Source organism: Aulostomus chinensis, chromosome 8 (assembly GCF_037954235.1).
Source record: "Aulostomus chinensis isolate RoL2024-O1b breed Wild chromosome 8, RoL_Achi_v1.0, whole genome shotgun sequence".
In the NCBI taxonomy this organism is placed as follows: Eukaryota; Metazoa; Chordata; class Actinopteri; order Syngnathiformes; family Aulostomidae; genus Aulostomus; species Aulostomus chinensis.
In genome coordinates, this window is record NC_141327.1 from 5,908,874 (window position 1) to 5,923,500 (window position 14,627).

At 40.9% G+C, this 14,627-nt stretch overlaps 1 protein-coding gene across 3 annotated transcripts in view; it reads right to left on the reverse strand.

The window, feature by feature from the left end:
* rptor (regulatory associated protein of MTOR, complex 1) overlaps positions 1-14,627 on the reverse strand; it is a 197,484-nt gene that overhangs the window by 104,504 nt on the left and 78,353 nt on the right. For all 3 annotated transcript variants that reach the window (XM_086210614.1, XM_086210613.1, XM_086210612.1), the window contains exon 7: positions 12,457-12,632. In XM_086210614.1, coding sequence (XP_086066740.1) covers positions 12,457-12,632 — 176 coding nt within the window. The remainder of the gene's footprint in view (positions 1-12,456; positions 12,633-14,627) is intronic.

Here is a 14,627-nt window from a genome sequence, read left to right on the forward strand (position 1 = left end):
ACAGCATATATTTTCCCATGAATTTAGTATGTTTCTTTAACATCAGAAGATAAACATTGACCAGTGCCATCTGTGAGAGGCATCTTACTTGCTGGAGGTCCGATTCCAATATACAGCCAGCCCTTAAAAGTCACAAGTTCACATCTGCAGTTCTCTCTTTTGTGTATTTTCCACTTTCGTTCGTCTTCATGGTTATCGAGCATTCTGTCTTCTCTACTACAGCGCTGGGCTGCCATCATGCCTGGGAGCTCATTTGAATTCCAAAAGGATAAAAGCCAAGCATGCGTTGGTTCACCCCGACTGTGATGTGAGGTATGGCACTGGAACTCAAAGGTTCTTCCAGCTGCTGGAGAATAATGAGATCCCATATGACACCATGTGGCTTATTGTCTCTTTACAGAATAGTGAGATCCCTAACTGACACTGAAGGAAAAACAATGAGGGGGTGATACCAGGAAAACTTGTTCTAAGGTCTTTAATGTTGTGTAACATATTCACCTCAAGTCATAATTTGCAAACCCTGCATCGCATGTGCCATCACTTTGCACTTTCAGCTACGTCATTGCTTTTCCCCAATTCAAGACAAAGAACGTTCCTTATTTACTTCTGAATTTTATTTGAACTGCAGATGAAATATTTTGTTTATGATTTTTTTTTTATGCGTTTGCTGCAAAGGGGAAACCAAGAATCCCCACATATAAACAGAGTTGATTAACTAAAAATGGAGTCTGGCAGGAAAAGAGAAGATGGGCTAAAGTAAACAGAGGGGAGAGAGGAGAGGGGAGAGAGGAGGGAGGGGAGGAGAGGACTTCTAATATTTGGTCACGCCAGTATGGAGAGTTATTTCGCTTCACAAGCCTCCAGTGAGCAAGCTGTCTTGCGTGCTTTCAGATGATCAAAAAGACAATCTAACATTCGGATCACGCAGTGTGATCAGAGGAAAGTGATTCAGTGAGTGTATGAACATGAACCTTAACAACTCTGCTCCCCTCCAGCTTGTTTATTTCTCCAATATCGAAACTATGAAGGCAACAGAGCAAGAGAATATGTTTACTGCTTAGCAATGAGAAACAGGGGGCAAAAGTAAATAATTTCAATGGAAAGTGTGTCGTTGAGCGTGTGATACTACTGTAAGAGGTGATGTGAAATTACGTATAATGTGGGTATCTATCCCTGTGATGAACTCAACAGGGGAATCAGGCATAGATACAGATACACAGAACTCAGAATTCCTCCAAGATAAAAGCTCATCTGAGGTTGGAAAGTTCCACAAGCTAAAACTGGAGCCTGCAATACTTGGAGCCTGATTCTGATTTTTTTTATTTTTTATTCTGATTTGAGTGAAAGCTGAGGGGTTACTGGAAGGAGTGCTATAATGCTGTTCATAATACACTTGGAGGTCCACTCATTTCCTGAAGAAACCTCTGTGATGTCTGATGTGTTTTCGCGGCTCTGCTCTCCGATTGCTCTAGGTCTGGTCTTTGCCCTGAGTATGTTTAAAAAAATTAGCTAGGCTGTGGAAAATGTGCAAGCTAAAACAAGCCAACAGGCTTTGAGTTTGCTGAATTAACAGGCTTTTGCTACAACTGTTGTATATCTGAAGGGTTCCATGCAGATATTCCACATGTCCAAGTGTAGAAAACAGACAAAACTAGTTTCTGGCCACAGGCTGAGTAGAAGGCATTTCTCCTTCAAGGTGGCAGACTCCATGTATTAAATAAAATTACACACACTCTGCAGTCAATCATTATTATGCATTTATACTGTAAATTTTGTTGCTAGTGCAGTCTGGCCTAAAACTCAGTGGCATTTGCAGCTGATTAGTAGAGGTGAGAAAAATAAAACTGATTCCAAGATCCACCACAGTCCTTTAGAGAATGATTAATGTGAAAATGTACTAATCAATTATTTAAAACTTTTAAAATCTATGCTGTGGTGGAATTTACACTCCTTCTATCAGAGTTTCAGCAGGCGGTAGGTATGATAGATCCAGTGATACAAGTAAAGAGGGACATAAAGTTTTACTCAACTCAGCGCTCCTCTCCGTGTCTGCAATAAAAGCAAATCAGCATTAATTCAGACCTGTTCAACAAGCTGTGTCCGTTGCAATGAACGAGCTAAGATGAATGATGATGATGTATTCTGCATGCAGCTCAACAGTTTCTACCAATCTTAAAGACTGTAAATTCATGTAGGATAAATGTACTTGCTGGCTGAGACAGCAACAGTCCTCTGCAGCAGTCCCTAACCTCTCAACCAGCGACAGAGGCATGATGAAGACTGATATTGAGGACAGATAGTTTACTGAGGGTCATCATCATTACTGATCACGATTACACAAGATTGGTTCTAATTATCAAAACACAAAAAATGAGTAGTGGTACATTAAACTATTTCAGTCTTTCATTTAATTTCTCACCATGACCACTGTACATCATCGTAATCTCACTTCTTTCTCTGTACAAAGGAACATCTGTGGAACTCCTTTAATTTTACTTTTGACCATCTGATTGTACAGTCTGTTGTAAAAGATGTGTCATAAAGACACATAATGTCTCTAGCGCCAAACGGTATGAATGTTCAGATAAGACCACCCCCCTTCCCTTAAGGATTTGAAACTCTAGATTGTTGCTGTTGAAAACAAAAAGACTAACAGCATGGCTGTGTTACATTTCAGTCCACTAAACAAGTCCCATTTCTGATGCAAGATCAGTGAGATCACAAACTGTTCAACACTGAATGCAATCTGGTGGTGAGACACACATGAATATCGACTTCTGCAACACACTGAAGTAGAGTTTCGATTGGCCCGACAAGCGTATCTGCTCTCTCAACCTTGAAAGAATGAGATCTTTGACTGTTGAATTTGCTGGAGCAGACTGGATATCATGCCAAATATATTCATCCGTCAGACAAGCTGTAAGTGTTCAGCCATGATGCTACTGTTGGAGCTTTGAGCTAAGCAGAGCTAACATGCTATAAAGGGGGACGATTACCCAGATCGCATCGTTGGTTAGTGGGCTTTATTAAAATTTGCTAATTAGTCTCACCTCCCTCCATCAAGTGGGTCATGTGACCAATTTGGAAGGATTCTACTGAATCTGGACCTGATGATGTAATTCCCCCTTGATATATTTCCACATATATATGTTGACTCAGTGTTGGCCCATCTATCAGGATATTTATTTGATGTTTTAAGAAAAGGGCTGTAACAGTAAAAGGCTAATTCTGAATGTCTCAAAACACACGGAGAAGTTATAAACTGAGAGGGAACCAATACAGGGAAACGGAAAGTAGAAATGAGTTGACAGAATATGCTGGAGCTCAGCCCCGTCTGCTTTGACAGTGTGGTTTGTATTGTCAGTGAATTTAGGAATACAGTAGCATATCTGACGGGTGAAATCCATATTCCCACACTGAAGACAAGCCAGACAGTAGAGGAGAGCTGGAGGGCGGAAGTGAAGAGGAAATGAGGGATTATTATGAGCAGAGAGCATAGGAGCAGAACTTTAATTGGTTCAGTGAAGAGGAGAGCGAGAGAGAGAGGGAGAGAGAGAGAGAGAGAGAGAGTGTGTGTGTGTGTGTGTGTGTGTGTGTGTGTGCGCATGCTAAGAGGAGAAGGCCGGAGCGGGCATGTAAATATTAAAATTTGAGGGGGGAAATGAAGTGGATCTTGTTTGATGAAACTACGACACAACTCTAAGGGTGGCTGATAGAGGGGTGGTGGTAGTGGAGGGGGCAGTGTTTCCTCAGGTCCCCACAGAGCAGGCTGTCTCCTCCAGCTCATTACTCCTTCAATCAGTCTCCCTGTTCCAAGTGAACGTCTCTATGCTGGGTGAGCTCAAATTTAATCTGATCTCAACTACAATATTCATGCCATGTATCACACTTTGGGGGTTCTGTGAAATCTTCAAAATTCAGGGGGGGTCTCACTGACAGCAGGAACCCCCTGACATTCACACCTGGAAACTGAATCTCTCTCTCTCTCTCTCAATGTCAGTGTCAATGCGAGGCGGCGCACCACTAACACTGATGATTTTTGACCCTCTCGCCTACTGTACACACATATTACAAGGAGAAGAAGAACACTGTAGCAACGCCAGAGACAAAGAAGAAGAAGAAGCGAAGCGATTATTTCTAAACTGAGGAAGACGAGGTCGAACAAGTAGCGGACGCTCCTTCATCAAACAAATCTGTTATATATTTAATGTCTTCAGTATATATCTAGAATGTACAAAGTTGTGAAAATAAAGACAAAACTAAGTAAGAAGGTGTGTCCAAACTTTTGACAGGTAGTGTATATGGAGAGAGAGACAGAGAGAAAGAGAGAGATAATTGTATTGTATTTATCCTAAAATTGTATAATTATAACACTGTGTTCAAGGACTGTGATGAGAGAGTGTGTGTGTGTGTGTGTGTGTGTGTGTGTGTGTGTGTGTGTGTGTGTACACGCACGCGCAACTTTTTGTCTTTAATGAAGTTGTACTTGCTCGCTTCATAAACAATAAGAAAAAAACCCAGTTTGGAATCAGTAGTGCTTGTGTTTATTCAGCACACTGGCAGCTTCAGGATCAGCACCACAGAGAGTGCTCAGTGAGAGTCACTCCTCCTGCAGGCTCTCATTCATTTTTCTTGGTTAAAGCAACAAAAACTGATGCAATCGTATTCATATATGACCCACTTAATTATGAGCCGGGGGGGGGGGCTCGTCTGGGAAATTACCGGCCGTTGCTATGGCGACAAAGCCTAGGGTTAATAGCACATTGTCAGGAGATTCTAAGCTGTTGCCAGGGTCCTGATAATTGTGATAAAATAACAAATACAATAATAACTACAAACTTTCTTTCTAAGAGCATCTGATGATCATTAATTACCACATATGTTGAGGGTTGGTATGGTGGACATTCATGACACACTGCTTAAATACAAAAGTGAATAAACAACTTCTATAGATGTGTGAATTGGGGATTGATACAAACTTTTATATGTCTATGTTAAGGCACTGACCAAAACTTTTTAATGCTGCGAAGCATCGAATATTAACTCACCTTTCAATAGCAAATTTCAATACCTGAGGAGTTCATGTACAAACTGTGACTCATTTTTCATGTTGTAAAACTGCCATGAGTGGAAAAATGCCAATGTGCTGAAATAAGATGGAAAGGGCAGATTCCATTAAGGTGAATTGTTTTTTTCATATTATGAAATGTTTTTCAGCGTGTACGAAATGAGGTGTAAACAAAAGCCAGTGATTTCAAAGAATTTGTCATTTAATTGGTTTAAAAAAAAGAAACAGTTAAGGAACTGGAACTCGAAGTCAAGGTAGTAAGATGTTATACTGTCTATCTCATCAAAACTAAAGATTTTCATAGCTTTTAAGGCTTAACAATGAATTAAAATTTATTGAAACTGAATACAACCATTTAAATTTTACAGTGTGCACGAGGTACAATATCATAAAAATGTGTGTGCTAGATTGAATATTGCCATGAAAAAAAATTGACATGATTTACAAGTGAAAATTAGATTCAAGTAAGAGTGATCATGGTTTTACAGACCATTCCATTACTGCAGTATCAAAATAATAACAATTAAATGCAATTTACAACTTAAATATTGTGCAGCCGTATTAGACCATGATTTAAGAACATAAGAGCACGATGTCCAATAATCTGATTGGTCAGCAGCCGTCAACAACTGCGCAGTAAAACAAGCATCTTTGAACTGTTCCTTAAAACAGGACTGATGTGAGAGAATGTTGTGTGTGCTGGGAACACGTGTTGGGTTTTCTGAGGTACATCCAGAAGAAATGAGTCAGTTAACACATCGTGTTGGTGTCCTCAGTAGATCACACTGCATCAGGACACCAGAGGGGGAAGATGGAGGTGTCATTATTTTAAAAGCAATATACATTTCAGCCATTAAAGTCAAGGCTCCAGAATAAAAGCTGTGTGTGTGTGTGTGTGTGTGTGTGTGTGTGTGTGTGTGTGTGTGTGTGTGTGTGTGTGTGTCTGTGTGTGTGTGTGTTTGTCAGGGGAGATCCTGCTCTATAAAGGGAATATCAAATGCAGTCATGTGAGCCCTCGCCTTTGCATTTCCATTAAAATCTCATTTATGCATCTCCTCTTTTACAGCACACATGAAGATAATGAGATGCTACTTGAGATCACATCACACATTAACTGTCCAAGCTACGTAGGAAGCTAAAGTCCACACATTGTACATGTCATGCGTGATTCGCACAAAGCGCGTCAGGTGGTTTTTCTAAACCATGGTTTTGACATTTAAATTACTCCCTATTATTATAGGTTTGGTTTAATTGGTTACTTGGCTTAGCACCAGACTCTGAATGTAATTTGTCATGAGAATAATTTGCATGGGGATTTTCTGCATTCCCTGCAAAAACTGGTGAGAAACAGCGACTATACACTATACTATATACTATACAGCAACTATAACTTGCAGAAAATTCAATGTGAAGCTTCAAACTGTTGAAATACACTGAGTGAATGCTGAAGAGACAGGAAGGAGCTCAGTCACTGGACCTTTGGGTGAGTGGACCCTGAGGCCAGGCTCAAAGAGGACAACACAGGATGGCAGAGGACACATTTTTCTACATTTACACATAAAACAATTCTTTCATGAAGGTTGGAAACTCTAAGATTCAGAGGAAATTGTTAGACTTTTTTTGGTCTGGCTGATTTCTACTGCTTTCCTCTGGAGTGAGAGTAATATCACACAGTCACATGAGATTATTGAAACAAAAAATTTAAAATTATTCTTCATTAACTTCCATACTAAAAAGGAAACTGAAAAAATCAGAGCATTTTTAAAAAGTATTAATAGGCACTAATGACCATGTCCCAAAAGAGCTGAACAGTTTAATCTTAAATGGTTTGTGTAGCTGAGAGTAGGAGTTGAAAGCCTACAAAGAACCCACAGAAGAGGAAGAAAATGATGGCTACAAACGATATCACCACCGCAAGATGGCAGCGTTCATATCAGAGATATTTACAGTTCATTTTCACGCAATGGGAGGAGGGTGCAGGGTTTCAAATAATCTTTCAATTCTTCATGAGTGGTCTCATGTTATGTTAGTAAGGACATTAGTAAGTTCTGTCCGAAAGTGTGTTCTCCTCATAAGTCTTTACACAAGCCTCGTCACAGTTTGACATCAACACTAATCCAAGTAACACTCCAATGCTCCTTTTTTAATCAAAGATACTTAACGAGGGTGAACTTGCAAATGACCACTACTCCTGTGTTCAGTGTTCATACACCAGGGCTGACAGCGAAGGGTACGATGCATCACTCTGGTGAACCCACATTGATAATCCCAGTGCTCTTCCACTGGCACAGCTGATAACCACCCAGAGTTTTTCTTCCCTTCATCTGTTGTGTCTCTTTCAGCTGTCTGCTGAATCTGCTGCCATCCCACTGTTATCTATCCATTTTCAGACGCTCACCTCCTCCATCCCTTCCTGTCCATCGCAGCAGTGGGGAAATCCCTTGAAGATGGCGCTCCATCAGTAATGATTTTCTGCTCAGCTGAGCAATGAAAGGTATGGACACACTCACTCTGCCAGGCACTCCCCCACTTCTCTTTCTCTCTCTCTCTCTCCAAACCCCATCATCCGTCCCTCAATGCATCTCATTAAAGTTTTAAAGCCGAGGTAAACCAGCACATCAGTGAATCCCTCCATCCTCCCACTGCTGAACTCCACCCCATTCTTTCCTCATTTTCTCCTCATTTCTTCCTCTGGGGCTTAGTGAAATTAAGGAGGAGGCAGCACTGTATGTCTTTATTTAGAAAATAACAAGATGATGGGAGAGGCTGCAACAATCCATAGGAAGAGCAGGAATGAGGCAAATTAGGAGATGCAGAAGCCAGTTCTGCAGTGGCAGTGCCAGTACCTGCAGAGTTGTATCAGGTGGGAATTATATCAATCCAAGTATTATTCTTGAACAAAGACACTTAATGAGTAAATGATAGGTGTATATAGAGTCTGAAATTAGTAATGTACATAAACCCTCCCCCTTTAGAGATTTAACATGGACTGTAACGTCTTCAGAACAGTGGCAGTTGATGCCACAAGAGACAACCACAGGAAAGTGGTTTGTGGTTGAATGAGGTTTAACAATGGAGCAAACGTATGGAAGAATCTGTCATTGACAATGCGTTACACGATAGCATCTTTGTTTAGTTTGCTCATATAAACTACTGGCAAGCTCTTCATGGACCCACCAGAACCATCCACCTGGCCCAGGAACCATTCAGAGTCAGATCCATGTTTTATATGGTCCAATTTTATTGATGGGGCTCCTGAATCTCTAATTTCCTTAACACCTGTGTACGGTGTGTCAATTCTGACCTGTGTCTCCATTGTATAATAGTAAAAACAGCTTGAATGTTATTTTACACTCATTTTAATGACCTTTCCTTAGGGTTAGTCAAATTCCAGTTGTATATGCTGGTTCTACATGACTCCAGGTCCAGGCTGTCTAATAATACACATCTCTAGCTCAGTTTGTGGTAGAACATTTCCAAGTCTTTTTGGAATCAGGTGTGAAAAATCTGGTGTGTACTTTTGGAGCCTCTGTTACTGGCTTTAACAGACGAGTGCAGACATGAGTCTACTGAATCAAGCAGAGGTTGATGTATGGTAGTGTGTTGGGGTGTACACCACAGCCGCTTCATGTTCGTGGTGGGGCTCCTGTGTTGCTGTGTTTCTTCATGTAATTCCAACCATGGCAGATGAGAAACAGCAAGTAGTTCGGGTTTGAGCTTCAATATTGAACAACAGTTTAATTTAATGCAATAAATCAATGCTGTCAAGAGCTCAGACTAGAGGAGGAGATGGTGTGGAAATGAGTCCATGTCAACAATAGAAGGAAATGTAAATTCATAAGGTGGACCATCTGTCGTAACATTTCCAAGAAGGATGACTACTGCATCTGAATCAAAACTTACATCACTGATTTGATGCAAAACTACAAAGCAAGTTTAAAGTGTAATATTTAAAAGGTGTAAAAAATAAAATAAAATCAGTTGAAATTTGAGCTTAGTTCTAGCAAATGTGTAATGTCTCGTTAGGTCCACTCTGATCTACTGTATGATTCAAGAAGCTAAATTAAAAAAATTGTAAAAAGACGGTAAGGGAAGTCTACAGCATTCCTCATAATGAAAGTATTTGTTTTTGATGTTCTTCTTTGCGGTTAATTCATACTAATTGTATTATATTGTGAGCCTTCAGAGTGTATGTAAAACTTAACGGGTCTAACAATAAGATAAAACTGCCATTCATGTGAAATGATTTCAAAATAAACTTTTTAGACTCTCCTGAGCTAAGATGAATTTATTTCTAATATAATTCAAATAGTTCATATTTAATTTCCCCTGATTTATTAGCTACCAACAAATGAACGCATTACTGTGAACCATTGAGGCTCGACCCAACTTAATGATAATAACAGTAGCTATCAGGGGATAGTGGAGTTAATATTATCCAGCATGCTTTCAAAAACGTGTTCTCCAAAATGGTATGTTGGTGAGGGATATCAATATTAATGGCATAATACTGAGACCTCATTATGCTGAAGGTCAGGGCGGGATGTGGATTTAGAGCAGAGGAAGATGAACGCAACTCTTAAACCTTTATGGCAGTAAAGAAGCATTAGGCTAGCCGTTGCACAACTCCTAAAGCCAACCTTGTCATTCTCACTTGCACACTTTTGGAAAAGTTATCAGCCTCTTTTTGAGATTTTTGGGGGAAAATGTGTTAAATCATTCATCTGAATGAGTGTCTGCAAGGTGAACTCAGTCATTAAAATGCAAACAATTGCGCGAGCGAGTAAAAGATAAGAGTGTGTACTGCAATGAAGATGAGGTCCTTGCCTGCCTTTGTAGATATTGCACTACAAGAGTAGCCTTTAAACTCAGTAGGTGAGGTTTGCTTTTGTCCTGCACTCTGAGGATGTCCCCTACATATTTTTACCACCAACTTCTGTCTCATTAACTGTCAGGAAACCAGGCCTCTTCTAGGAAGCCCTGGATACTGCAGCAGTGCCGGGTTACATAAAAGCGGCTGGTGCAACACAGTCCAATGAAGGAGACTCTCCAGTCTTCCCTCAGATGTAAACAGTGGTAGAAGTGTTACTCAACAGCACAAGGCAACAGAGCAATACAGCAGGGTGGTATAGTGGTGTGGCAAGAAGGTTCTAGGTTCTGCTTGGGCCATTCTTTGAGGAGTTTGCATGTTCTACCCTTGCCAGTGTGTCTTCTCTCTACTCCGGCTTTATCCCACAGACTAAAAACACACAAGTTAAATTCAGAGACTATAAATTGTGAATGTCAATAGTCCTTTTCTCTAAATGTCAACCTGTGATTGCCTAGATACCTGCAGTACCTGAGTACACCAACCTCGCTCCCAGTCAGCTAGGTCTGGCTCCAGCACCCTCGGACCCTACACAATATGAGCAGTGTGGATAATGGATGGAAGTTTAAACTCAAAAATTTGTACAGGTTCACTTTGACCCAACAAGGGACTCAAAGAGTCAAAGGTTGAGGAAAAGAAACTTGTATTGTCTTAGCAGAAGCTGCAGCTCCTTTACAGGTATTGAGAGACATTAGCAAAATTCCTGATTTAGCTGATTGATCACGCCAGATCTAGTCAGACCTACCAGGATTCCAGTTAAAGGTTAACATTTGTACGTTGATACAAATTGAAGGAGTTTTTTATGTAGGGTATTATAATTAAATAATGATATTGTGTGCTTTATAGTGATCCATCTATTGCAATTAAATCAAAGTAAAATGTACTGCATGCTTGAGGCCACAGTCATTCGGGTACAGCCCCCGGAGACACTGTGAAACACACTGAGGTGTGTGTGTGTGTGTGTGTGTGTGTGTGTGTTTATGTGCGCGTGTGTGTTTGTGTGCATGTGTGTTTGTGTGCATGTGCGTGTGTGTGCGTACTACATCAATCTCTTCTGCTGCTCACACTGAATCATTTTTCACAGCAGCTTCTAATGGCCTCCTGATTATGTTAAGGATTGAGACATGACTGTGTTTAATTTTCTGTGAGGCTTGTATTGGTCAAGGTTAATGACTGACAGAAACTCTACATCTACAGTAAATTAAGGGGTCTTAGACCCATTGCACTTCCAGTGTGCCAGATAGACTTGAAATGCCTCAAAAGGTCAACAAGTTTATTGTAGCGGAAAAGTTGTAGCCTCATTGCTTGATACTTCAAAGTTGCCTTTATTTGTTGCAGTCATTATTAATGTAATACATTCCTGCTTTGACAACTCAAGACAACCTTCCGCCTCAGTGAGTGCAAAAGGGGTGAGGGTCTCTGTGAATGTAAGCAGCAGACACTGTGTAGGGAGGGTCAACTGGGCAATTTGTTGTGTCTGCCTGGTCTTGCCCATGACAGGCCACCCACGCTGGAAGACAAATTTATTAGCGGATAAATGTATATACAGTCTGTAGTAGTAGTAGAATATATTTTAACTCAGCTGCATGTAAGTTATGAGAGAATCTGGCGAAGACAGATTTCTACCAGCAGAATGCTGTTCAAACACCAGTTTGACCCAAGAGCGTCAAGCATTTCCAGCTATCAGCTGGAGTGTGGATGCTGGAGAAACTGGTTGCTTACACGTTCAACAACAATCAGCAAAGACACAGATTTCTTGCTCACCACATAAAATGTTGATTCTGGAAAGTACAGTATAATTTGAAGTCCTACGTGTCCCCAGCTGTCTCTTTTGGAAGTACAACAAAGGCTTGTCTTGTCAGAAACAACACACCCTACAAAACAGAACATGGATCTGTGGCATACGTGTACTGTATGTTAAAAATTTGTAAGTGTGTGTGTGCGCTTGCGTGTGTTTTCGTGGGCTAAAAGGTGATGCAATGATCTTTGCCTTGCAGCACAAGCCTCCCCACCACACCCACACCCACAGCTAGCTGTGGTTCAGCTTGAAGCTCCATCAGACCTCTGACTGCTGCATCATGGAGAATTAACATCAGGCCACTGGCTCAGCCTCGTCTATGGGAATCATTCTCTTCGCTGCCCTGTGGGTGATGCCGCCTTACATTTTTCATCACAGCAGAGTATCTACTATCTTAGCTGAATAATGAACGGAGCTGGAGCTCTGAGAATTGTTTGCTCTCTACGCAGGACACATGATTGTCTCAGAAATGTCCAAGCAGTGCTCCCACATGCTGCTTAGAGAACTGACCAATGGATGATTAACATACACTCTCTTGCAGGATCAAACGAATACACTTCAGCTTATCTACATGATTTTAACTGGGAAATCACCTGAGAGAACCATCTCTGAAAATAACATATGAACGCACTGAAGTGACAGTTAACACACGTTTCAAAGATTCAGATGAAGAAACTGTTGCTGACAGCAGGTGAGAAAGAGTAGCGAAAGAAGAAGCATTACCACCGCAGGGCGATCTTTATGGGTGTGGTGAGGCAGGAGGTGAAGAGGTCTGCAGGGAGGTCTGGGTTCATGGGCAGCAGCTCACTGGCCTCGCAGGCAGCCAGCTGGATGCAGTTTTTCATGGAGGGGGGCAGTGGCATCTGGGCAAGTGGGTGGCTGGGATTGATGGCTGCCACCTGAACACAGACACAACAGGACAGTGGGATTATTTCCATACATTTGGCTTTAATGAACACACATCTAGAACTACAAATACAAAATAGCAGTTTTATGCCTCCAAAATGTTTCCAGGACATCCTTGAGCCCAAGTGGATGTTTGTACTACATCTGTCCTGTCAGCAGGATTACGCTCAAACTACCTTACATTGACCTTGGCAGCCCCTCTAGTTTAATTTAGCTTAACATGAGAAACAAAGACAGTGTTAAAGGATAAGAGAGGCAGACAAGGTCAGTCAAGCTCAACATTAGATAACACAGGAGCTGAAGGGTCAGAGTCCCAGCTCCAGCCTAGTGGAGACATGTGCGATGAAAAAAGGAGCAACAAATACACGAGAGCCTCTTTGCTTGATACTTGAAGACAATGCCCAGCAGAAGTGTTAACTTGTCCAAATGTGCAGCAAAGGCAACAGGTGAAGGCTTTAGCACCCTCTTCCAGCCCACACATGCCTGTTCAAACTGTTGTCATTAGTGCTGCAAGCTGTCAGATTTGGCTTCATCTCATCACCCCGCGACAGTTTTCTACAAATGCAGATCTATTATTCATGTGATCACCACTTACTCAACTTTCTGTTCTGCAGCAACTGATTTCACCAAAACTTTGCAGTTTTTCCCCTGTGACCTCTCACACAAACGCCATAATCTGTAGCACATTAATAAAAGGAACCATTTTGAACTGAGCTAAACTGGGAGTTCAACTTTTTTGCTACATATGGGCACTATGTGATGAGCAATAAAAGTCTTTTTTTTTTGCTACCTTTTGCTTCCAGGCAAAATGTTACAGTTGGCGTGCTGCCTGACACATTTTGAGAACACAATGCTAATGGGATTCCTGGGAGGAAACGCTCCCTCTTGCTGACCCCCCACCCACCCCCCACCCCCCAGCAGGTGGTCAATTCAGTCTATTCTTAAGACAAAATCAGAAAGTTATTTCCACAGCCGAGGACTGCTTAGTCAATACCACAAATGTATCAAAAACAAAACTTTAACTCAAATTATAGCTCATGACATTTATTTGGCTATTGCTTTGTTATACTGTTGATTTGTTTCAGTCAATTTGTTTTCTGTCATTGCTGAGTTGAACTTAATGAACCGTGTATCTTAATGGGGAAGAGAATCCAATGCTTCCCTTTATACTTGCTGAGTGTTATGAGTGCTTCTTTCATGTGCTGTAGCCTTGCCTTCTTTTAGTACAATTCAGAGATGTTTATTATATTATCATTATTGCTTCATATCCGCAAAACACATCTCTACTTCCCCAACACGCAATTTATTGTGACATTCTCAGCAATTCTCCATTATTCTGTCTGAAGATGGTGTACCATGATAATGACGTTAAGATCTCTCCAATTGTGTTTCCTTTCATTGTCAAACAAATTTTAAGTAAGCTATGGATATGCCAGAGGACGGCGCTGTATCGCCAAAGCACTCTGAATGGCTATAATAAACAGTAGAAGAAAGAGCCATACATCCAGAAAAAAAGGATGTCTTGATGAATTATCTTTGGTTGGAGAAGTCGTAACTGTTCTCAAATTGTTCTGCTGCATTATGTTGTCCTCTGCACAGTTTCAAACCATAGAGGATCATTTCAACTGGATTTTTTTTAGCCCTTTTTGCCACATTTAAATGCAATTTATATACTGGACCATCTCACCTTCAACTCCTGAAACTCATGAGATTGCATCCACACCTTCAACTTCTACCGTCCTGAGAAAAAAGGACCTGTGGTGTCATATAAAATATTGTAAATACTGTTTTGTTTTTGTTTTTTTGCAAAATTCAGGGAAATGTTTTTCAAATTTCAGTTTCCATCACCCCTTTTATCTTCATAATAACTTCAAAATGTACATTCAAAAATGGAATGGAATGGAATCCCAAATAAACACAACTGCTCGGTGGACTGAACCTGCTGAACCACACTGCTGACATTCTTGCAGAAGCCCTTCTCTGACTTC